Source organism: Apodemus sylvaticus, chromosome 1 (genome assembly GCF_947179515.1).
Source record: "Apodemus sylvaticus chromosome 1, mApoSyl1.1, whole genome shotgun sequence".
NCBI lineage: Eukaryota > Metazoa > Chordata > Mammalia > Rodentia > Muridae > Apodemus > Apodemus sylvaticus.
Genome location: NC_067472.1, coordinates 113,831,197 through 113,856,016, shown reverse-complemented (window position 1 = coordinate 113,856,016; position 24,820 = coordinate 113,831,197). Strand labels below are relative to the sequence as shown.

The following is a 24,820-nucleotide window of genomic DNA, read 5'->3' as shown; positions in this document are numbered from 1 at the left end:
GTGTTGTGAATTCTAATTTCATTCCATTAATTCATTAGAACGGATGCTTACAAAGCTCTCTCTCCAAGCATGTGCAGACAGACTGTCCCTATGGCTGTCCTTGGCTCTGCCATACAGAGCTTCACTTACTGTTACACTTCTGATACATTTGACATATTTTTGGTCACACTTAAGTATCTACTACTGAGACTCAGAAATTAAATAACACTCCTAAGGCCAGCAGGTGCAGTGGCATATCCCTTTAATCTCAGTTCTTGGGAGGAAGAGGCAGGCAGACCTCTGAGTTGGAGGCCAGCCTGGTCTACAGAATGAGTTTCAGGATAGCCAGAGCTACACAGAGAAACCCTGTCTCAAAAAACAAACAAGTAAAAAAAAAACAAACAAACAATTCTTAGAGTCATACATGTAAAAATAGTACATTAAACCAAGATTTTAAATTATATTGCCACTATAATTAAATTGAAAAAAATAGATCTGCTTTTCACCGATAACAGGTATTTTTTTTCTATTATTTCTTTTCAATTTCTGGCAGGAAACAGTGTTTTTGGAATGCTACACATGTCTAAGTGTGTACAGATATGCGTGTCTGTGTGCACAGAGGTTTTCTGGCACCCATCCTCCTTCAGGTACCCCTCTTTTTGTTTCTGCAGAGTGGGTGTCTCACTAGCCTGGACCTCGTAGTTAGGTTAGGCTGGGGCAGTAGCCCAGAAACCCACTCTTGCCATTTCCTCAACACAGATTATACGCGTGTGCCACCATATCCAGATCGCCCTCCCCGACTCCCCAATCTGGACTTGAGATGTAGAATCCAGATCCTTAGCCTTTGGAGGCAAATACATTACAAACCAACCCATCCCCCTCAGCCCAACACAAAAGGAGTTTTTGAGCAAATTGTCCTTTTAATTGGGAAAAACAATAAGCTTAGGGGAGAAACTTTAAAAAGATAAATTAAATGGCTCATTTTACTGACATTATGGATGCCATTAAAATCTTTATAACTTTTCTAAAATTGAATCCTAGATAGAACTGAAAATGCACCTCATACAAACACACAACTAAGCCATCCCATTTTTATTAACAGTAATAAAAGGCATCTAAGAATAACTCAGATCATTGAGCGTAAAAACCACGACATAAAGATATATGGAAAAAGTGAAAATTGGAGACACTCACTGAAGAGAAATGCATTAGTCCTGAGGGTGTCTCTTACTTTTTTATCACTGCCTCTTTCTAGTGAGTCTCTACTGTGTTGTGTTTTGCCTTTCCCAAAAATCTTTTCCAATGCTTCAAAGGGGAACACTGCCCCCAACACTGCAGTTTATGCATTCCGTAGAATTGAATGTTTATCATGTTCTGAATCTAAAAGATATGAAAATAAAAGTGCTGTGGAACCTGCTTTCGGATCATTTCCAGAGGATAACTCCTCTGGATTCAACACTCCTGTAGTACTTGCCTTCATCACTTAAAATGTTCATTCTGTGCATTCCTGCTTGGACTGGGGAGTTTCTGTTGGGAAATATGCTGTGGGTCTGATGGGGATAGCCATGTCACTTGGCATTCAGAGACTTTTGCCTTGTACTTATACATGTGTGTGTGTACACACATATGCCTTGTACTTATACATGTGTGTGTAAACACATATGCGTGTTATTGCATCTTGCTACACACAGAACTCAGGGCCACATGCACACTACGAAAACTCTCTACCATTTAACTACTTCCATAGAACATCTATCTCTCTATTCATGATCATATTAATTCTGTTGTACATGAATGTCCATATCTCCTCTATTTGTGAACCTTATTATTTATTTCCTGTAGCTTTGATTACTTTTCTCTCCTTGAGAATTCCAAAAGCAGAGGTCTTCGTTCATTTGATGAGGTTCCAGGGGTCTTCAATGTGTTCTCTTTTTGGTTTTGTGTAATTTTTTTTCTTCCATTTTACCTAGTCTGTTTTTTAATCTCTCAACCATATTTTTACTTTTATTGAAATCTTCACTTCTAAGATTTCTATCTGGTTCTTTAATTTAAAAAAGAGTCTTTTCTATTGCTTTGCCAAATTTCCCCTTTATATCCTGCATCATCTTTTCAATTCCATTCAATTACTTATGTGTACTGTCTTAAATCTCATTAAGATTTTTTTATATTCCTGCCTTTGATTGGGCTTTAATTCCTTTTTTAATTCTTTTTCATCAGTGAAGCTGACTCAGTTGTTTAGAGCCTTTCTTGTTCTTCCAGAGGATCAGAGTTCAGTTGTTAGCACCACTACTGAGCAGCTCACAAATGCCTGTAACTACAGCTCCAAAATCTCCAGCACCCTATTTTGGCCTCTCTGGGCACCTACACACACATATAACATGCACTCACATAGACACAAAAATACATAAGCTGTACTTTGTTTCTTTTTTTTAAGACAGGGTTTCTCTATGTAGCCCTGACTATTGTGGGATTCATTCTGTAGACCAGACTGGCATCAAACTCAGAGCAATCTTCCAACCCCTACCCCTACCCCTACCCCTATCCCTACCCCTGCCCCTGCCCCTGTCCCTGTCCCTGTCCCTGTCTCTGTCCCTGCCCCTGCCCCTGCCTCCCAAGTGCTGGGGTTAAAGGCATGGGCCATCATTGCCCACTAAACACATAGATTTTAAAAAGAAATCTTTGAAATTATGTAGGGAGTTGTGGTAGTACAAGCCAGTAGGACATGGTAAAGAGGGTCACACAATTGAGGCCAATGTGGGCTATATAATTTATACATTTTCACATTTTTAAGAAAATAAAGTATTTAATTAGCACAGATTCATTGTACATGATTATCATTTCACTATGGCCACTCACAGACTCATGAGGATTTCAGAGCTGAAGATAGGTGCACATGTATGTTCCAACACATCTCACCCCAGAGCGGCACCCAAGTGCCCCTGACTGATGGGGACGACGACACACTATAGTTCCTATTGCCTGCTTCCTCAGTGTAGTACTCTCCATTCCCCACAGTGCAGGACAGTGAGCAGATGTAGGCTACTCCTCTGGGCCAATTCGTGTTTGCAAGATAGCTTTGTCCAAACCAGTGAAAACTGAAATGTCTGGAGTCTCATAAATGGGACTATACTGAGTGTTCTGGCCCCTATACAGTGCAAATTCAGACATTGGAACACTTCTTAAAATGGATCCTGCCTACAGAACCCAGAGTGGTCCCTGGGAGATGCCAAAAGAATGCTGAACAAAGTTCAGAGTACTTATCTTAGTACAGGGGGATCATGGGACTTCCTGACAGCTAGGATTATCATTTAGATCAGAAGTTCTCAACCTGTGGATCACGTCCCTTTTGCAAATGTCTGTCTCCAAAAATATTTACACTATGATTCATAACAGTAGCGAAACTATAGTTATGAAGTAGCAATGAAAATCATTTAATGATAGGGGATCACCACTCCATGAGGAAAGGGTCACAGCATTAGGACGGTTGCAAGCCCCTGATCTAGATGCCGCTGGAGTTAACCCTCAAAGTCTCTTTCACCCTTCTAAAGGGAAGCTGTCCCTGTCGCCCAACACGCACATACCTCCCCGCTACCCATCCTCCCCTGTGGAACCAGGTGGCAGGTGTTTTGTATATACTTTTGTCCTGCTTCTATTCAAAGGAGTCAGTGTCTTTCTTACTGATTTCTAGAGTCTTCCCTCCAGTCACCCAGCTCAAAATTCAGTTACACACATACTTGTTTTGTTTGCAGAAATCTTTTGGTTGTTTTACTTGATTTGCTTGAGAACGGAGTGTGTGCTGAGAACATCTGTTTCGTCATCTTGTCCCTCTTAGTTTAATTTTGAAGCCATATATTCTAGTGTATATACCATTGATCATCCAACAAAAATGATGTTTTAGAATCAATGGTGAGTTATAATTGTCTAAGATGGGAAAGATTTGGTCAAGTGGTTTGGAGGTTGTCCATGAGACAGTAGAGATGATAGACAGCCAGGCAAGTCTATATGAATGTGCAGTTCATGGAAGAAATGCAGCTGGAGGGCAATTTAGATATACTCAACCATTGGTGTGATAGATCAGTTGTGGAGCATATGTAGGGAGGGAATGAAAGAGATGAGCAAGAAGTGGGAAGGAGATCAAGAAATAAACATTCATCCCTTCCAAATGTTAGAGACTGAAAAGTGAGAAAGATCTAGAAGAAGGGACTAAGGATAAAGAGTTTCATCGGGGAGTGAGTGATGAAATACAGATATGTACCAGCAGTCACCAACCAAGCGACCAAGTTTCAAGGAGGGAAGTGGGATGAATCTTGTCTAATGAATAGGCTTAAATTTGAAAAAATAAAATAAAAGGGTAACATGAGACCTGAGAACAGTTCTGAACTGGACTTCTAGGATTCATTGGTGACTCTACAAAGAGCAGATTAGATTGATTTTTTTTTTGTCCCCTGTAAAAGACCAGATATGTATATTTTAGAATTTATCTTGGCTCCTATAGAGTTAGTGATCATGAGTGTGCACCAATAAACACTCCATTTACAGAATCACATAGTAGGCCAGATTGGCCCATAGGATAGATTTCACTGGCATCTACCACAGGGACAAAGCATAAGATTTAAAGTATGATTTGAGTGTGCTCAAAAAAAGGAATCAAATGTTGCTATGAAGGTTGAGGTAGCTTGATAAAAATATAGGATGATAGGAAACAATTTTACATTTCTTTGGGAAAATATGATATTCCAGATGTAGATGACTAGGACCTCGGAATGAAGACATCCTTTTTACTTAGTGTGTACCAGAGTAGCCATTAAGTCCAGTATAGGATCCAGCTAGCCCTTTGCTATACTATTCTAGGCTTGCTCTCTGGACTATTGCCCTATGCAACACGTTCCTACTTAGCATGACCAAACCAGACCCAGAAATAATGTAAGTAGAGAACAGTGGCCAAGGACTCATTTAAGTTGACATTTTCACAGCCATTTTTAGAATGGCGGATCTTGTGATTCTTGATTCTTTCTTAAGCAATAAATGCTAAGAACTTTGTCCTTTCAGGTCACAGAATATCAGCTGCCACATTTTCATGAATAATGAACCCAGTTTGGTGCTTCCACTTGGCCCCAGCACTCTTTCCTTGTCTGCATTACTTCCTGCCTTCCTACTTTGAGTCTAACAAAAAAGAAAAAGAAAAAAGAAAAGCTATAAGTGGAATTGTCCCCACACTGCAGTCAACTTGTAATGTCTATTTTACCTATACTATAGTAAACACTTTATAATACATCTTTTTAAAGCTATCTTATGAAAAATGTAAACATTAAAAGATCAAAAAGAGAATTATAAATCCCTTATACTCAAAAATTGTATGCTCATCTATAATCCTCTGAACTATGTTGGCAGTTGTAGAAATTATGCATTTGTTTCCTTTCTGATCCAGGACCACAATTTGTTTCACTTGTCTCACTTCTGGGACAGTTGCTCCCCCTTTTATGTTGTCATGACACTGACATATCCGAAGAGGATATATTTTAGTCAGGAAATGATGGTTTCTTCACCTCCAGTGTGAGTTGTTGCCTTTAGGATACTTTGTATACTTTTCTGAGTTGCCCTCAGAAAATAAATCAAGACAGGCTGTCTGTCCCACAGTTGATATTGCTCTACTATACAGCTATTTCTTGCTACTCTTACATAATTAAATAATATGTGAGAAGATGAATGTCCTGTTTTCTCACAGACTTGCAAACACTGATAGGACTCTTGAGTGAATTTTTGCCTATGATGGTAGGTTCAGAATATTGATTCCTACTTTATCATTCTCTGCAGAGTCTTCTCTAAAGAAAAGCTTTTCATTTCCCCTGCCTTTAATTAAATATAAGTCTTTATAACCTCCATGGCACCACAAATTTTCTCTAAAATTCCCTTTTGACCATTGTCCATATTATATAGGTTTGGCTTTGATATTCTTTGCACACAGTAAAATTAAGCACATATCACAACTAATGTAGATTTTGTTCCAATATTGTTTCCAGTGCAACAACATTAATCTTACTTTGCAAGGTGGGCACTAGTTACACTTTTGGCTAAAAGGTTATTTTCATATCCAAGATTTCTTTAGAGAATGAATTAAGACTTTTTATCTTTAATCTTTTTTTACAGTCTAGTCATTATTCCATTCCCATTCTGCCTTAGACAGTTCCTTATCCCATTTGAATTAAGACCTTTAAAGATTCTTCATTTCCTTTCAACCATCCTTTCAACCACTCTGTTGCACTCATATGTCATGAGATAATCTAGGGCCTCAAGCCATTACCCAATTCAATATGGCATGATCATATAAAAATTAATAATCACTGAATTGACAGGCAACTTTGCGTAATCTCCCTTTCTACCTTTACATGGGGTCTGGGAGTAAAGCTCAGGTTGCCAGGGGTTTATCTCACCACAAGGGCTTTTACCATTGAGCAGCCTAGCCATAGTCCCTCCTCCTTCCTCCTTCTTCCTCCTCCTCTTCTTCCTTCTCTTCTTCTAAATTCATATTGTACCACAAATGGTGTTTTGTTGTTGTTGTTTTGTTTTGTATTGTAATTTGTTTGAACCAGAACACAAATGAAGTCTATATGATAATTTGTGGATGTGACTTGTCTTTCTAATTTGCAGATTTCCCTTTAAATATTTTGTTTGTTTTCATTACTTGATGCAATATTTATGTTGAAAAAGCCAAACAATGTCTTTCAGAGTTTCCCAAACTTCAGATTTTAATGATTGTATCTTTATAAAGAAATCAAATAACCATGAAAAAATGAAATGTTGTCTGTCAACTGATCATGGGACTTATAAGTTTGAATATATTCAGGTTCATTTGGAGTTTTGTTTTGAGGAGAACTTACCAAGGCTCCTTTACAGTGATGTGTTGTTCTTCCATCAGGATTCCCAGGACTTCTGAATGGGTACTTTTCTCTGCTCCCAATTCTTTATCTGAGATCTAAACCTTGGTCTTTGATTTAAGTCTTCTTGGTTACATTATTCTTTAATATATTTTGGTTTAATTTTTCTGCATGAAAATGAGCTATCTATAGAATACAAAGTGCTGCCTAAACAGCTTTTCAAGATGAATACAACTAAGACGAAATAAGTACTTATAAAAATTAGGAAGAGCCACAGAAAAAGTACAAGTTTAAGCTCCAGCAGAGCACACTATTACCCACAAGCGTGACATTGTGGAGCTACAGAAGCTGGATAACTGGCAGATAAGAGGAAAAGAACAACAATGCATCCCTCGTTCTCAGGATTTCTGGATCCAAAGGATAAACACACACCATGCATCTCTAAGAACATGGGTGTAAGTGAGAGAAGAAGGGATTTGAGTTTTTGCTTTCTTCCTTATGAATAATGTATTTTATATTATGCCAAAGCTTACCAAAGCATTCGATGGTGGTGTGAAGCCATGGAGTTTCTTGCCCGTTGACCTACCAACCAACGAGCTTCTGAGTGACACCTATGAGGGGCGGACTCCCTACATGAGTATTGTAATGTCTGTCACAACATGAAAGGTGTTCACTTAACTGACAAAAGACACAATTAGATCAGTGGAAACATCTGTAGATCTCTATATACACATCCATGATGAGCTACAGAATAAAAAAAAATGGTTGGAGAGCATCCAATTAAAGAAATAACATATTTACACCAAGTGAAGAAACATATTACATATCAGGAGAAACTGGATATGATTGTTTCCTTTCAGGTTGGGGGTAGGATTCCTTTTTTAAATGGCCTTATTCAGATATAATTTACATAAGTTAGATGACCTGAAAGTAGACAATTCTGTGTTCCCTGATGGAGTCATAAGATTATGTAACTATCACCACAATCTCAGCTTTACCCTAGAATAAATCTATACCCATCATCCATCACTTCCTACTCTCCAGACCTCATTATCTAAGGTATATACAGCCACTTACTTACTTCTCTATTAACTAGCCACTTGTATGCAAATTATTTTAGATTGTTATGTCTAATATGTCTCATGGAAATTCCCTTTTTTTACAATATCATAAGAATGAGTGTGGGTTTGAGCCCTCAACAGTATGAATTGCAAAAATGAATGAAAGGAAGGAAGGAAGAAAGGAAGGAAGAGAGGGAGGAAGGGAGAGAGGAAAAGAGGGAGGGGAAAGAGAAGAAAAGAAAGGAAAAGAAAAGAAAAGAAAGAAAAGAAAAGAAAAGAAAAGGGAGTAGGGAAGAAAAAAGAAAAGGGAAAAAAGAAAAGAAGGGGGAAGGAAAAAGAAAAGAAAAGGAAAAAAAAGAAAAGAAATACCAAGATAACCTAAAGAAAGGTTATTAACCCTAGTAACATGTGGTGGCTTAAATAACCACTAGGCACTACTGCCCAGAAATAATAGAGTATGCTGTGTGATTTACAATAATCAATTGCTTATGATTTTAAATATAATCATGAAGAAGGCAAGGCTTGCAAAAATTGGCACTCACAAGAACAGTGACATTTGCAGCCAATTGAATTCCTGACTGCACGGCTCACCATTTAAGTAGCTCTGGACACTTACAGGGATAGTGATGAGACAGGCTTGATGAAGGTAGCCAATAGGTCTACACATGTGATGCCTTACAGCTAAGCTTGAGAACTCAGAGCTCAATTGATTCACATTTTTGTTTAGAATTCCTTCCTATGCCAACTTACCCCATGCCACATTTGATTGGTGTTTTCAAAATCTCTAATCATGTTTTCTCCTTGAAAACAATACGAGGGGATTGAAGATGTCATGATGCAGATAAGGCAGCAATGAACAAGTACAGTTGATACTAGAGCTAGAAATCAGCCTTTGCTTTAGGGCCATATGGTATAGAACTACCAAAAGTGCTCATTTATGCTGTTTGCCCAGCACTCGTGGAGCAGATTCATTCCTCTTCTATATTAAAAGGAATAATTACAGGGGAGACAAAACACGGGTACTATATATGTATAGAAAATAAAGAATATTCTCAAACCATATATAATCTTTCATAAGTCAACATGTTTAAGCTACTAAGTGCATTGACATCTGTGTGAGCTGGAATGGTGATTTGATTTTGTGTCCATTAAGTGTAAGAAAGTGTGACCATGAAGCAGTCCAGTACCTTCCATGTTATGCAGGAAGGAATCAAAGTGTGTTTGCTTGTAATACTGTTATATAATTTTACTTCAGAGTATCACGTATTTTCTGTCCTTTTAAAAAGTGTGCTGTTAAGTATTATGTCTGATCAGAGAACTCATGATACACAACATTTTCATACTTGGGAAATGTTAACACGTTACATTCCTTGCTTTAAAACATGAAAGAATTAATCAAAGGCAACACCTTTTTCATTTTCCTTTGATCCATGGCACCATTTAAATGATGTGGTTTGCATGTAACACCTCTTGGGGTCCCAGAAGCCCCTGCATTCTCCATCTGTGTGTGTGTCTGTGTTTCCACCCAGGCTTCTCTCCTCTTGGCACTGTTTTGTATTTGCATGAGAATTCATAATTGTTTTGCATGGGAAGTCCTCTGTAATGTTGCAGAGAAGTGTCTAACACATGATATCACATGCCATTAATTCTTACATGATATTTTTCTTTTACTTTCAGTTACTGGAGTTTAAATATGCTTGAAATGTAAAAGTAGCATGGCACTGGAGTGATGCAAGAATCCGCAATGTTCCTTTAAGGGAACAGGGGGCACTTCCCAGCCTGTCTGTGGCTGCCAGGTCTCAATTACAAGTTATAAGAGAACTTCATTAAATACAGGTGCTGTCTGCAGACTTAAGTTCCAAGAAAGCAGTGCTGTAAAATGAAATATAAACCTTTTCCTGATCTGGCATAAAATTAAGCTCCTCTGACTTTGGTGAAAGTATGTCAGTGTTTTCTGAATGACATGATCAGAGGAGCACAGGTTGTTTTTTTGTTTTTTGTTGTTGTTGTTGTTGTTGTTCTGGTTGTTGTTTTTTTTGGTCCATTATATGGACACATGACTACACCCCACCGATGGGACAAAATGTTCATTTCTCAAACAACAAGTACTAATTTCCTCCAAGATGTCACCTCTCTGGCTCTATGTTTTTTCCCCACCAGTGGCCAATGCTAACCCTGGGTTAAAATACCCTTTTCACATTATCATTGGCAGTTCCATTTAAAAGTTGGGCAACTAAGAAAACTTGTTCCATGGAGATTTTTACTAGTATTTTTCAGTAGCTAAAAGATTCAAATCAGTCAATATGTATGTTAATCAGACTGGTGGGACATTTTTAAAACATTATAGAATATGAAATTAATAAGACATTTCACAACCAACAACACAACAAAGCATTTACATACCAACAGTCAACTTGTAATCAATTAAATTTTCTTCAAAAATCTATTCAACAAAAGCATGTTCATCAATTGAGTGAACAAGTTTTGATAACTATAGTATATATATTTTATTTTTAGTCCAGCCATTTTTAAACTAATATTCAGCTTGTTCTTTAAAGGTATTCATCCGTATATTTTTCCCCTTACCAAAATGTAGATGGATGACTGTTATTTCTCCCATGTTTGGGTGATTACCAAGGAAATACTATGTTGACAGCTCCCCATTGATTGCCTGGTGGCTGTCACCAAAATACTTTGATACTAGCTTTGGATGCGACCTCTCTGTGCTTCTCAATCTAGTCTGTAATAAGAATGTTGGGCTTAATTATCTTTTGACTTAAAATATTACATTATAATTACCATGAATCATAAATCTATATGCTTCCTTTCCCACTTTTAATTAAATCCAAGCTGAAATAATTCAAATTTAATATTAAGTCACCTGGACAATGAGAAAAAAACTATTTTTCCTAAAGTCATTTTATGTCTGACAGTGATAAAATGAAAATTGTGTGGTATTTTGTTTTGATACTGCCTCAAGTGCTCTCAACACTTAAGAAGGGTGTTGACTTACAGATGAAGATTCAGAAGTTCAGAGAGATCCAGTTACTTGTCAAGCTGTTAAACTAGGATAAAGAGTCTGGATCTCCCACCCTAAAACATTTCTGTCACCACTCATCCACAAAGACCACTGTGACTATAAAACCATGTTCCCCATGTGTCATTACCAAGACTTTGCACTCCTTGAAAACCAAGTCTGCCTTTCGTGTCCTCCAGCACCTTTGCGGGACATCCACTTGCGTCACTACAGCTCTCTGTGCTTTTACAAACTAGTTGTTTTGTCAGCATGAGTGTGACAACAATTAGACGTCCCCTGTTTTTGCCCCATGCCTTTTCTCCTTCACAGTCATTCAATGACAAGCGTAAAAAGAGCTTCATCTTTTCACGAAAATTCCCATTCTACAAGAACAAGGAGCAGAGTGAGCAGGAAACCAGTGATCCTGAACGTAAGTAGATTCTCGAAGATAATGTCACATGCAACACAAGAAAAAAAAAATCTTCCAGGGTAACACTCATGACAGGCTCTCCCACACCACACACCTAGGCAAACAACATGGCAGGCAGGCAGGCAGGCAGGCAGGCAGGCAGGTTTTACTACTGTGACCAGTGTTTGAGTGCAGTCTGGATCCTTCCCTTCCTAGGGCTGTGTTTTACACAAAGAACTAAAAAAGGCCTTGACCAAGCTGGGCCTTCACTCCCAACCAGCATTTCTTCATGACCAGAAACAGGCTTGACTTGATCATGCAGCTCCCTAAGGCTTGAGACAAAGTCTTTTCTGCCTTGACATATCGGTGTATTTGTACCATCTTACCCTCTGGGAAGCCATTCAGTGCAGGCTGAGATGGGAGCTTGTACTGGTCGATGAAGAATTTGTTCTGTAATTTGGAGTGAGGACATTCTTTAACAGTGAAAGAGTTCCATTCGCTGATTTTTTTTTTTTTTTAAATTTCCCTTCCCACGATGTCTGGCTTCAACCTTTGAAGTTGGCTTACAAGTAAAATTTTCCTTTTATTTCTCAGCTCAGGGAGTTTGGGGTGAATGCTATTTCTGAAGGTAAGTGGGTAGGATCCAGGCTGCTTGGGCAACACGGTCCGTCATGGTAGTATCCATTTCAATCCCACTGACTTCTGCCTTCCTCTTCCGTGGCTGTTCTTCCTCTCTCATTGCTCTCTCTGGGGACTTCCATGCAGGACATCCCCGGATTAGGTGACGACGGTTATGGAACAAAGACTCTGAGTAAGTTTCCAGGAATGGTCACTGTTAACTTCTCCTTTCCTTTCCTTTTGAGTTTGGCTTTTGTTCCTTTTCTTGAGGGCCTTTCATTCCTAGCATGCACACAATACGAGTTTCATTTGTTACCTAGCTGTGAATGCTCCTACAAAATAATTTTCGGTCATTTTGTTCTGCATGTCAGCATTTAAAAGCCAAGTGTGTCAGGCAGTCTAATCCTGCTGCATTTAGCGCCTCCCCTTTCTGGCTGTGTGACAATGGCCAGCATGGTCTGGATGCCTATCTTGGCATCGCTTGCTCAGCTACCAACGTCGTCTCACAGAGCAAGAGACCATGTTGCAAAGAAAGGGTGAGCTAAGTGTTCTAGAATGGCAAAGTAGAAATATACTTTATGTTCTTTCTTCTGCCTTTCAACAGTGGAAAGGTGTAATGACCTTGCCGGATTCTAAGGTTGAGCTATACTTTGCTATTAAAAAAGGAGCTGTTTTCTAGTCAAAAGCAACATGCATTCTCAAAAAAAAAAGAAAAGTAAATATTAAGCTATACAAGCCTTAATTCTTTGTTATTAACTTGACTGATTTCTTTCCCTCTGACTCGCAGTGGTCCTGCTTGAACCATTTGTATGATAGTTTTAGGGAAATAGTAATGCCTTTCCCTATAAATGAGTTACCAGCTGCATTCTGCTCTCAGGGCTTCATCCTGTAGTACAACATGAAAAATAAGATATATTAGACCTTTACATTTTCAACTTATTCATGTCTTTGGTCTATGTCTCGTTGCACTTAGCAATTAAGAACAGGTATCTATGTCTCAAAATCCTGTGCTGCGATTATGCTTTTCTTTAACCCTAACCCCACTCTAGAAGCACCAGTGGAATAAGAACAGAATGTTGTATCTTTTGCAAATGTATCACATATTCAATTTTGCTTTGCTTGTCTTAATGTAATACAGTAGATGTTTTTAGTTGTTCATTTCATTTTATAAAGCAAGCTACCATTGACTTGGATTTCACACTGAAGGGCTGTTTACATAAGCCTGTGCATTTTCAATAGCTGTTTACATAAGCCTGTGCGGTGATGCCTGCCTTTCAGGGTTCACGTTTTGACTCTCACTGGCCTGTTTTAGACATGTAGCTGTAGACAACAAAATCTGGTTGAGTGCTGCTCGCCTTAAAGATGAAAACTTTATCTTTGAATATTATAGAGAATGTGGTATGAAATTTTTACATCCATTTTAGCATCATCTAGATGGCATCAAGCACCACTGGTGGATACTTAAGACACTTTCATTTTGGAAGGGAAAGGGATTGTTTAAGCATATTGCTAATAAAAACTATGTAATGCCCTGTTGAATCCAGAATGTCCAGATGTTTCCTTACTTTTAAAAAAGTGAACAGATTTAATTAATGTGGAAAAAATCAGGTACGCCCTACATCACAATTTCAAAGTAGGTAAGAAGAATGTGCAACCAAGGTTCCGTCTATTACCAATACACATCTCACTGTGCACTCAGGGATAGGGAGCAGCTTTTCATGGGGTCGTACCACCCCCTTTCCCATGAACCCTTGTTAAATGTGTGCCCAAATTAACAGCACAGCTCTGGCCATAAAGTCACACAGGAGGAGTGGTTTGTGCTATAGAATCAATCCCCTCAGCAGAAGAAATGTATATATCCAAGCATTTTAAAGCACTTCTTTTGCTGTTAAGAGAATAATGTATCTTCTTTTCCTCTTTCTTAAATATTTCCAAATAGTTGAAAGTCAAGCAGTCGCATATATATCATTTTAGTGCTGTGACATATGAAGTTCATAAGTCACACACGACCAACTCATCAGCTGAACAACAATCTACACATCTCTGTCATGTTAATCAAGTCCTCCAGGAGGAATGACAGATAACTCATGCCAGCTCCTGCACTGGGTATCAGGCCCATTTATCTTCTGTCTGCTCCTCTCTCCCAGAATTTAATAGCTATTCCAGCTAGGATTATAGAATAAAACCTAAGTCATGAAACATTTCCCAGGGACTTATTGCTTCCTCCCATATTTTCTACTAACTGAAGTAGGAAAGAGCTTCAAGAATCCCTTTTAGACCTGAGGATTTGCTTGCAAAGTATTTAAATAGAAAATAAAATCTAAGGGACTCCAGGGATGAGCTGGTAAATGCAGTCTCCCTATGAAATAATTAAGGGCTAAAACAGAGACACAGAAAATTGTTTACACAGCAGTGGACATACACTGTCCTACCCAGTACCACTCTATGGATGTGTCATAGCATTTATAGAAAGAATATCACTTGGGTTGCTACTGTTTAATAATGAGAGGTACTTTTTTTATTTTTATTTGCTAAGAAACAGCGGTCTCATGTAAACTGGCAATAAAGTTTTCATCTTTCTCTTATCTGGATTCTCTTAGTGCCATCTCTTCTGCAGCCTTTCACTGGCCTTTGCTTACATTTCCAGTAGCTTTGCATGGGTGTGTCCTTTCCATTCTGGCTGCTCTCTGACGCTTGATCCTTCTTTAATTTGCTGTGCTGTCCTTGCAGAACACGTCTCTTCTAATGCCAGCGACAGCGAAAGTAGCTGCCGTAAGTTCCTGCTTGGGCTTGTGGTTCTTTTCTCTGCGGTTGCCCCATTGCCTGTGGTAGTCATTTCGCTGCCTTTTTTTTCTTATCATCCTTCTCCAAAGCAAATGGCTTGAAACAAAATCAGCATTTGATGTGGAAAGATACAAATGACATGGGCACCACCCGTGAACCCTAACATGATGTGCACACAGGCGCAGACTTTCTAATACCAATTCCAACCTCAGCTGGTCGAGACCCCCAGGGTGGATGGTTTTGACATCCAATCAGCTGAAATCAATGTGATCTCCCTGGAGGAGAGAAAGTCATGATTCTATTCTCCTCCTTTTGTGTCTCCCCGTCTGCTCCTGAAACAGAAATATTTCCAACTTACAGAGTTCCATTAAATCAGGCCTCTTTTATATCAGTTTCTCCTTGATTAATATTTTAAGACACATAGCATATCTATGTGTCTAACCTTATTTGGGGAATGGTTGGAAAGTTGATGAAAATGCTTCATCTAATGCTGAAAGAATTTTAAAAACTTTTTAGGTTGCTAAACATAACCAGAAAAGGTAGGTAACTACTTCAAAATTTTCTCTGGTCACCTCAAGCCATTTGCTTAGTATATGGAAATATTCACCAAAAAAAAAAAAAAAAAAAAACAAGCACATCCTTCTAATCAGCCCTCATGGTTTCCTGCTGCCTACTTATTGGTCTTTGGTGACTAATACAAGTACCTATTACCACTGGGGTCCTTATGTCTTTAATATTAACTTGCACTCCTTAGCAAAATGGGTTACCCAAAAAGCAGTTAGCGAGGGTATCAGAAAACCTCAGGCCCAATACATGAGCCAAAGAAATAAATGCTAATGTAGAAATTGGTATTGTCTTCTGCTTAAATACTTATTGAAAAGTAGAATTGTTTCTACTTTTATAGTGGGGCATCTCTGTTCCACCCCACTATAGTGTGATGTATTATAAACCAGGCCTGTAGCAGAAGAGCACTGATCATGCATACAATCTGGAGTTGGAGAGGGGTTTTAACAGAGCCTGGTGGCCAGTAGAAAACACATACACTAGAGACAGATGTCAGGTAATGATAGGGATCAGAAAAGGAAGGTGACATGGACCAAAGACTGAAATGACAAATTTGTGGCAAGATGCCCAGGCAGAATAATAAGTTGCATAATTGTCATATTGATGAAAATGTTATTAAGAGAGAAAATTCCATAAGTCTTACAGATGGAAGGATTCAGAGTTCTTGTACTCAACATGGTTGCAATCTTCCTACTTTTGTGGTTAACCTAACATTAGGATAAAGAAAAATTGCCTTTCCCGTTTCTCATCGACTTTTTTTTTTTTTAATTCAGAAACTAGCCAAGAGAGAAGGGCCAAAGATGATCTCAGTGCTTCCATAGCCACTCCTGACTTTTCTTGGGGAGAAATGTGACTTACTAGTTTGGTTTCATGAAGACCACTAATAGTAATTTCCTCGGTTTTCAGTTTTCAAGGACTTTGCTCCCATTCAGCACACAGCCATTAAAAAAAAAAAAAAAAAAAAAAAAAAAAAAAAAAAAAAAAAAAAAAACCAAGGGGAATAGCATGACTTGTTCTTTGGTCCCCTTTATGAGGTGTACCTATAGTGACTACCTTCTCCTTGGGAAGTTATAGTTTTATAATATTTTTTCCAGAACCACTATGTCATAGAATTTAAGATTTAGGCCCCAACTTCAAGCTATTGGGGTGAAGTGCCACAAGGACACCAATCATATTTTACTCTCCCAAATTATAGCTGCACACAAATATTTATTGAGGGAATGAAGGATATAATTCTATACCCCTTAAACTACCTATGACAAGAGAGCTGGCATTGTAATCATTATGTTAGTAAGCTAGATGTATGCCTACAAGCCTCCTCTCCTAAAACATAAGTCAGACATCTGCTACACCGAATAAAGCAGAATCGTTACCTTCAGCATGTCAAATTGCAGAGGGTCAAGCATGCAAGAGTCCCTCCATCGTTAAAAGGAACAGTCATGGCTTCATTTGGCAGCTTCTGCATGCACAGTTGCCTTTCTGAGGACTATAAAAACCAATATGAAAATCGAACAAGCCTGGATCTCAATGCACACGTCCTGGGAGAGAGTTCAATCAATGGATGGGAGTGCCACTCCAGGACAAGCAACCAACAGCACTATTACCAAACAGGAAGTGACCTGTGCGCTACACTTTGGAAAGAAGAGTACTTGTCAAAAGGGAGAGAGAAACTTCCTGTGAGGGGTATTGCCATGACAAAAAGGCAGAGGTGTGGCCAAGACATGTGTTCCAGAAAAAGCAACTTTGATATCAAAATCAGCTGTATTTTTCTACTGAATTTCTGGCTTTTGCTATGATCGGGATGAATAGTAAAACAAACTATAGAAAGACTCTTTGCCAATATGAAAAGTATTCAATCTGGAGACAGAATAGCTTTATGAAAAGTGGGTGATACAAAGTTGTCCAAGTCTACTGTACTGCTCAGTGCACAAAGCTCCACCTGTGTTCTGGAGACACAGCCCTGCGCATGCATGTCTTCAAGCCTCCACTTCGAAAACATAATTCGGACATCTGCTGCTTTGCTTTTCCAAGTAAAACTAGATTGAGTAGCAGCTAAAATGTTAATTAATTAGTATGCATCTTGCCTAATTATACAAATGCCACTTCAAAACCGTAACTATTAGTTCCCTATTTCTGTCTACCAATAAAGTAGTAAAGTTGTGGCTTGTGGTTTTGGTCTTTCTGTATATACCTTCCAATTGTCCTTGTATTTGGAGGCAATAAATACAAAACGAGAATTATCAGCACCAGGCAAACTTCCGCAGCTAATGACCCACCTTCCAAAAGTTCCATCAAGCTCTTTACACAAAATGGATGTATGCAAGTTCATGGCGAGTTGATGATCATCCTTCTTGCCCGCCGGTGTTCATCAGTTAAGTTAGGATATTCCAAATGAGGATCTTGAGGAAGGGGCCTGAGTTTAGTGTCTGAGATGGGGAGACCCAAGACTGCTCTGCAAAGGTTGCTAACCCTCACCCCATACTTTCTATGCTACACCACTTTTCACAAGTATTGCCCACAGCTACCTTTCATTCTTTCATCTTGGTTATCTCATTTGACTACTGTGATGACACTATTACTAGGGAGGCCTTACCTTGACAGCCTACTTTATCTAGGAGGCACCTAGATCCCTAAGGGGCTGTGTACCTCACCAGTAAGCAGCAGCCCTGAAGTTTGTGATTCTGACTCCCATGCACTCTGTTTAAGCCAATAATTTGCAACCATTCTGTACCACTCACCAAATTATTAAAGCAAAACCCGATTCCAATGTTAATGATACACTAAGCCTGAGTTTAAGGGCTTTCTCTTGGTTGAATAATTTAATCTTCTAACTATCCTGTGGAGACACTGAACTAACAAATGAATGAATGTAAATCAAGATGTCAATGGTAGCCAATAGGAAATAGATGCTTGAAGAATTGTATAGAGGAGCTGGAGAGATGGCTCATCAGTTAAGAGTACTGGCTATTCCTCCAGAAGATCTGAGTTTGGTTCCCAGTATACATATGGAGATTTATAACTGTCTGTTACTCTAGTTCCAAAAGGACCCAATGCCCTCTTTGGCCTCCACAGGCACCAGGCATGCAAGGATACTTAGACATGTATGCAGGCAAAACAACCAGACTAATACAAAAAAAAAAATAAGAAATGAGCATAGAAGATTTTGTGGCCACACTTCAGACAGTAACTGCCATTTGATTCCCACTGAGGATGCAGAATGGAAGAATGCCACCATGAGCTCCATATTTGCCACCCTAACATGCCCTGGTGCTAACATTCTCAGACTCTGGGAAGCAGACTGATTCTTAATAGCCATCAGGTGCAAGCACTAAGAAGTAAGTTTAGAATGTTATGCCAACATTAACAACCCCAGCCCCCTCTTTGATTTCTTGTTTCCAAAAGTCCAGAAGAACAGAGGCTTCTTTTTTCTTTCTCGGAAAAGAGGACTAAGGTCTTGCTCTAGCCAGGCCTCACTGCAGCAAGCTCCTGGTTTACACACCCAGGGCTGTGCAGGGCTCTGTTAGAAAGCGACTCTGCCAAGAGTCTGACAGCTGCAAACCCACAGCCCGTGCTGCCTGCCCACTGCCAACCACAAAGTTACCAAAACAAGATTGAGAATAGTTTGTACATTTTGCCAGCTGTTAATTCTAAGTGCCAAACCCATGTGGAGGGGGGGGAGAGACAGAGAGGGGGGGGGGGAGAGAGACAGAGAGAGAGAGAGACAGAGAGACAGAGAGACAGAGAAACAGAGACTAACTAAGGATGATTGACGATCATGGAGCTGTTATGCCAGCAGAGGGTAAGAGAAAGCAGAAGCACTGGGATTTGCAGGTAGACCTCTTTGGACCTCCTCAGGTCTGTACCTTCTTTTGTGGCCTTTGTCCACTGCAAGCTCTAGTGAGTCCCATGGAAAAAAATCTACATCTCCCTCCCTCTTGAGACAGTACGATATACTCACCGGAGAAAAACAAATGTGGATTTAAATCTTGGCTCTGCCACTTAAGAGCTGAGCAAATGGGCCACACTGAAGGCTTGAACCTCAGCTTCTCCATCTATAAAATGGGTCACCAGAGTACTAACTACCCAAGAAATTTTGTGGAAACAAGAAGCTAATGATAGGAAAGCAAAGGCCCAGAAGAATGGCCTGGAAGCATGCATTATTTTTTTCTCTCTTCATTGCCTTAGGATTTTCCCTTTCTACTCCAGTTCTTTTCCACTGCTCACTAGGCCTTTTTTTTTTTCAACTGGAGCACAGAAATTGACATAAGGTGCTGAAGTCATAGCTCTTATATAACCTCAACCTTGCAGCTTCTCCAGCAGCCTCCCCTGCTCACCCAGTACATGCTTGCACAAGGCCATAACAATCAAGATGCATAGAGAACGTTACATTACTACCTGCCAGGACTACTGCTCTGAACGAAAACCAGTTCCTTCCGTAAGAAACATGCCACAAAACAGCGGACAAACAATTCTCTCATGAAAGAAAAGCTGTACTTGCCCCGGTTTTCTGAATCACATACAATACAGACTGACATCAGCTGTTATTTAAGATTTGTTTGGAAAATCCCGTCGGGGTGATCTACAGCATGACTTGAAAGAGATTCAAATAGAAGCATGACGTGTTACAGTTATTTAGAGGAAACTGTATTTCCCAAAGTGAAGTGATCGGATTTGCAGATACGCAGAGCAGAGCTTTTCTCTGCGTTCGTTACTCATCTTGTTTTTCACAACGGAAATCACAGTGTGAGTTCTCTGTCATCTTTAAGTGCTGGAATCACAGTGATGGATGGGGCTTTGCCTTTGTACTCATGGAAGGACCTGTGTAGAAGGCAGACTCCGACAATGACCACCTGACACCTGAAGCTTTATCTCACTATCAGGATTCTCCTGAGAGTTCCCAGGCCTTCTCTATAAAGTTGGAGCCTATTGCCACCATTAAGGGACCAGGCTACTCTCCCTACAACGTTTTCCCCACACACTTTTCTGCCCATCTTGAAAATGGTGATGTATCTCCAGATCAGAAGACTGAGGCTTTAGCATCAGTCTTTTTCTTTTTCCCCATCTAAACTCTGATTTTGTGTAGTTTAATTTAATTGCAGGGAATCATTCTTTCCCAGAATATACAAAATCCTAAATCGTCCCACACCAATCCCCTTTTCTCAGACATAAGGATGCCTCCTAAACATTTCCAGGAGAGGTGTGGACATGTGCCATTTAGGAGAGACTTTGAGTCTTATTGTCCCTTCAGGATATAGGGCCAATCCCAACAGCAAGTCTTCTTCAAGGTAGATATAAAGTATGACTTAAGTCAACAGCCATTTCTTACCCCTACCAAAGCTCCATAGAAGGCCTCTGTACTCTACAACTACTCACATATCATAAGAACTACCTGAATCAGCTGCAGGAATTGAAACCATCCGTGTGGTTACCATCTTTTGTGAAAGCAGCTCTCTTTCCCCTGGTGCTGGAGCTATAAAAGGGAAACTCATATTGACAGACTAAATATGTCTGGGATGGTCAACTTATAGACTCTGTAGTGTCGTATAAAGCAATGAGATCACTGTCTTTTGGCCTTAGTAAAGACAACCTCCCACCTCAAACCTCCTCCAACAGATACTCAACTGTATTCAGCATCCCTAACCCAAAGGTTGGTCAACACTAAACCTAATACAAATATAGGAGCAGATCATTTGGGATTTGCAGCTGCGCTAAAACAACCCCTGTCCAACTAGTTGATCTAGTGTATAAATTTGATTTAAAACTATTGCCAAAGTTGACTCAACACCAACCCTGCAGCAAAGGACATGCAACAAATGCTGGAAACCATTGCTGCCCTTAGTTCCCATCCTGAAGTTTCAAGGCGTGACGTAGCAGCAATCTTAATAGCCTAGGGACATGCCTCTCAAGTTGGAGCGGAGACTAGGACTGGAAGCAGGGTCTCTCGTTTGTTAAGCTCATGCTCTGCCCCACAGCCGTAACTGCAGTGTCCTTGGTTTGAATCCAATTTAACTGACCAAGGACAGATTGCTGGTGACTCAATATTAGACTAGACCTCTAGCATCCTGTAATAATTGTCTGAGTTTTTATGTCTTAAGTGAAATAGACACTTTTTTTGGAACAGATGCTTAGGAAAATAAAATAGGAGATTAATTAAAAGAATCAGAAATTCTGACAGAGTACCCTGGAGTTATTGTATGGGCCCTTTCCTAAGTGGCTTTATTTGTAATGGTTGGTGTGGAGGTATGGCACTCATTTCTAATGTCAGATAAAAAGTGATCGCTCAGATCATTGCCCCACTGCAGAGGGCTAGCAGCCTGTTATTGCACAGAGTTATGACTGTGCAATAACTAGACACTAGAGCTTTATGAAGATGGAGGGACTTTTGAATGGTTCAAGGAGAGAGCACAAGGAAAATTAACCCTCAACTGTGCATTTCCTGTGTTTTGAAGCAGGAACTGTAGCTCTCAGGGTGGCTGGTCATTTGTCAACTGTAATTTTCCTTTCTTTTCTTCTCAGGAGGACAAGAAGATCTCATTCTTTCCTATGAGCCTGTCACAAGGCAGGAAAGTAAGTTTCCTGGCATGCCCATGTTCCTGATTCCCCGGCTGTGACAGGGGACACCAAACTCTGACTAATACTCAGAGTCAGGCTCAGCAACTGCTCCCAGGAGGACAGAACAGTCCTTCGGTGGTCTCAATAATAAGGCACATGTCCAAATAAATCACTCAAGGGCCTGAGATGGAGGGCTGATGGGGAAGAGCTCAGGACAACTGCTGCCAGCCCAGTTTCCCTAGCAGAGCTCAGAGGCAGGCCACCTGCAGACTGCTCCAGGAGTCAGAGTCTCTCTCTCTCTGGAGAATTCATACAGAGGCTGATGGTGGCTTATAGAGATGTTGCAGAGAAAATTGAAGCATCAGATGGGGAGTTACACCAAATAGACTAAAATGCCTTCTAAAACACAAAGGAATTGGAAAGCCCCAAATGGAGTACAGACCCAGGAAGTGTCTCTACTCGTAACAATGACTTTAAACAATGACTGAAAACCTGGTTGGGATTTTTGTTTGTTTGTTTGTTTTTGTATTTTCTCCTAAATCTAGGTGTTTTGACTCAGAGTTAAAATCCAAAAGAAGCAAAACTACTGCTCCTTTTCATTGGCAGCTGCTGCAGCTGCTTTATTCTTTGTTAGTAAATTCCAGAAAGCAGCAGAGTCAACATCCAGAAGGCTAAACATGCATTTCTGTATGCAGGGCTTTATGGGTAATTTACGGCAGATTAAGGCCTTAGCACATCTCAGTTGTTGGCAGTTTGCCATGAAGAATCACCTCTGCAAAAGTACAGGACTGCATCCGCATTGCAGGGTTTTAAATCTGCTTCCTCAACTGCATCTTTCTTTCTCTGTCTGCAGTAAACTACACCCGGCCAGTGATTATCCTGGGCCCCATGAAGGATCGAATCAATGATGACTTGATATCTGAATTTCCTGACAAATTTGGCTCCTGTGTGCCTCGTAAGTATCACTTTTCTCTTCTGTGGGCTAAAGCTAGACTCCTTGGTGGATTAGCAAATATGATCTTGCTCTTTCACGAAGTATCTCTGGTGTCATTCACATGTCATCAGTTACCCACTATCTGACTTTGTGTATCTGCCCAGCGCTCTTCATCTGGGCTGTCACACATAGTGTTTTGGGTTGATAAGGACTGATCTTCATCCCCGAAGACAACAAGACCTCATGAAAACTCTCCTATCGCTTAAAACAAACAATAAGCTATTTATAAGCCTCAGTGAGTTCTCCTAGATTGATTGAAATACTACTGGAACATCTGTAGAGGCAATAAGAGGCAAAACAGCACACTGAAATTGTCTCTGAATGACTTAGTACGGTGTGTCAGTCCTCAAGCCAAGCAGTCTTGCCCTTGTATTTTGAAAGTCCCAGGTTACCAAGGATTATGTATAACAGCTATACCATCGTCTTCAGGTGGGAAGGGGGAGGGAAAGCTTGTTCACAGCATCTGCCCATCTAAGCTCCTACTCTTGAGAGAACTAAATGAGGGGAACTTAAACCTTATTACACTTGCCCTTCAGTCCTGCGCACACTTTCTATTTTCTTTTTCGGTTTTTCTTTCATCAGTTTCACTGTTCTATAAGTACATATTGATTATACAGGACTTTTTTAAAAGTTAGCCAAGAAACTGAAAAATATACATAATCCCACTTAATACCCAGAAATAAAAATCATTCTTCCTTCCAATACATTTTTCATATATTGAAACCTTTAAATCTAAGTTGTTACATAATTTAAAATAATTATATTCACAAAAAATGCATAGACCTTTTAAATGTCCTTTCCTTTTTGATATAATGGGCTATAATAAAATATAATAATGTGTTATAAATTACTATAATGAATATTTTTTTTACCTTTTGGTCAATTTTAAGCTATTTAAAAAAAACTGATTTGAAGGTTGGATATATATTCTTTTTAAAGCTATATATCAAGTTAGAGAAAGACTGAAGGAGCTGAAGGGGTTTGCAACCCCATAGGAAGAACAACAATATCAACCAACCAGACCCCATCCTCCCAGAGCTCCCAGGGACTAAAACGATAACCAAAAAATACACATGGAGGGACCCATGGCTCTGGCCCCATATGTAGCAGAGGATGGTCTTGTTGGACATCAATGGGAGGAGAGATCCTTGGTCCTGTGAAGGCTCAATGCCCCAGTGTAGGGGAATTTGGGGTCAGGAAGGCAGAAATGGGTGGGTGGGTGGGAGAGCACCCTCATAGAGGCAGGGGGAGGGGGATTGAGATAGGTGGTTTCTGGGGAGAAAACCAGGAAACATTTGAATAACTATTTCCCCTTTATCTTAACAAAATATTAACATAAAATTGTTAGATTTGCTGACTTTTGTTCCCACCTGAACTATGATTCTCTGACTATACATAAATGTAAACCCCTAAACATATTCATAATTATATGTCACATTTTCTTGTGTCTTTCATTATCTATTTTGTTCTATGTATTGTAGTACTATATAATTTGAGGCAGTGGTTATTTGGAGACAAGATCTCACTATGTGGTCTCTCCTGGTCTGGAACTCATGACCTTCTTGCTTCTGAATCCAGAATGATAGAATTACATGTGTATAGACTCACCCGCAGGTGTGATGCTGTCCTGCTGAGAGTTTGAATTATGTTATCTTTCTTTAAGGAGTATTTTGTTTTTAGAAAGCAATACTGCACTGACAATCAGCTTGTTGTACATGCAACTTGCTTTTAGAGCTGTGAAAATGGACCTCAAGCCTTCTGATAGGTGGTTCTTTCTGCTACTCCAAATGCCCACTTTTATAGGAACTGCAGTATCTTCTAATACTGAGTGGCCCCTGGAATCTCCACATAGATTCAGCTTTGAGGCAAAGAGGAAGGATAAATAGAGATTTGCCCTCCTCTCACATCCCTTATAATTACAGCTGTGCTGTGTCTGCTGTCTGACACCTGAAACAAGTTCTCTCTTGT

General features: G+C 39.7%; 1 protein-coding gene across 10 annotated transcripts in view; it reads left to right on the top strand.

Moving 5' to 3' along the window:
- Dlg2 (discs large MAGUK scaffold protein 2) overlaps positions 1-24,820 on the top strand; it is a 1,203,331-nt gene that overhangs the window by 1,163,790 nt on the left and 14,721 nt on the right. For 7 of the 10 annotated variants that reach the window (XM_052158733.1, XM_052158754.1, XM_052158740.1 and 4 more), the window contains 3 exons: positions 12,106-12,151; positions 21,823-21,873; positions 22,712-22,813. In XM_052158733.1, the coding sequence (XP_052014693.1) occupies positions 12,106-12,151; positions 21,823-21,873; positions 22,712-22,813 (199 nt within the window). Of the gene's footprint in view, positions 1-11,261; positions 11,362-12,105; positions 12,152-21,822; positions 21,874-22,711; positions 22,814-24,820 lie in introns of all 10 variants that reach the window. The other 3 variants (XM_052158724.1, XM_052158706.1, XM_052158698.1) reach the window with 1 other exon arrangement.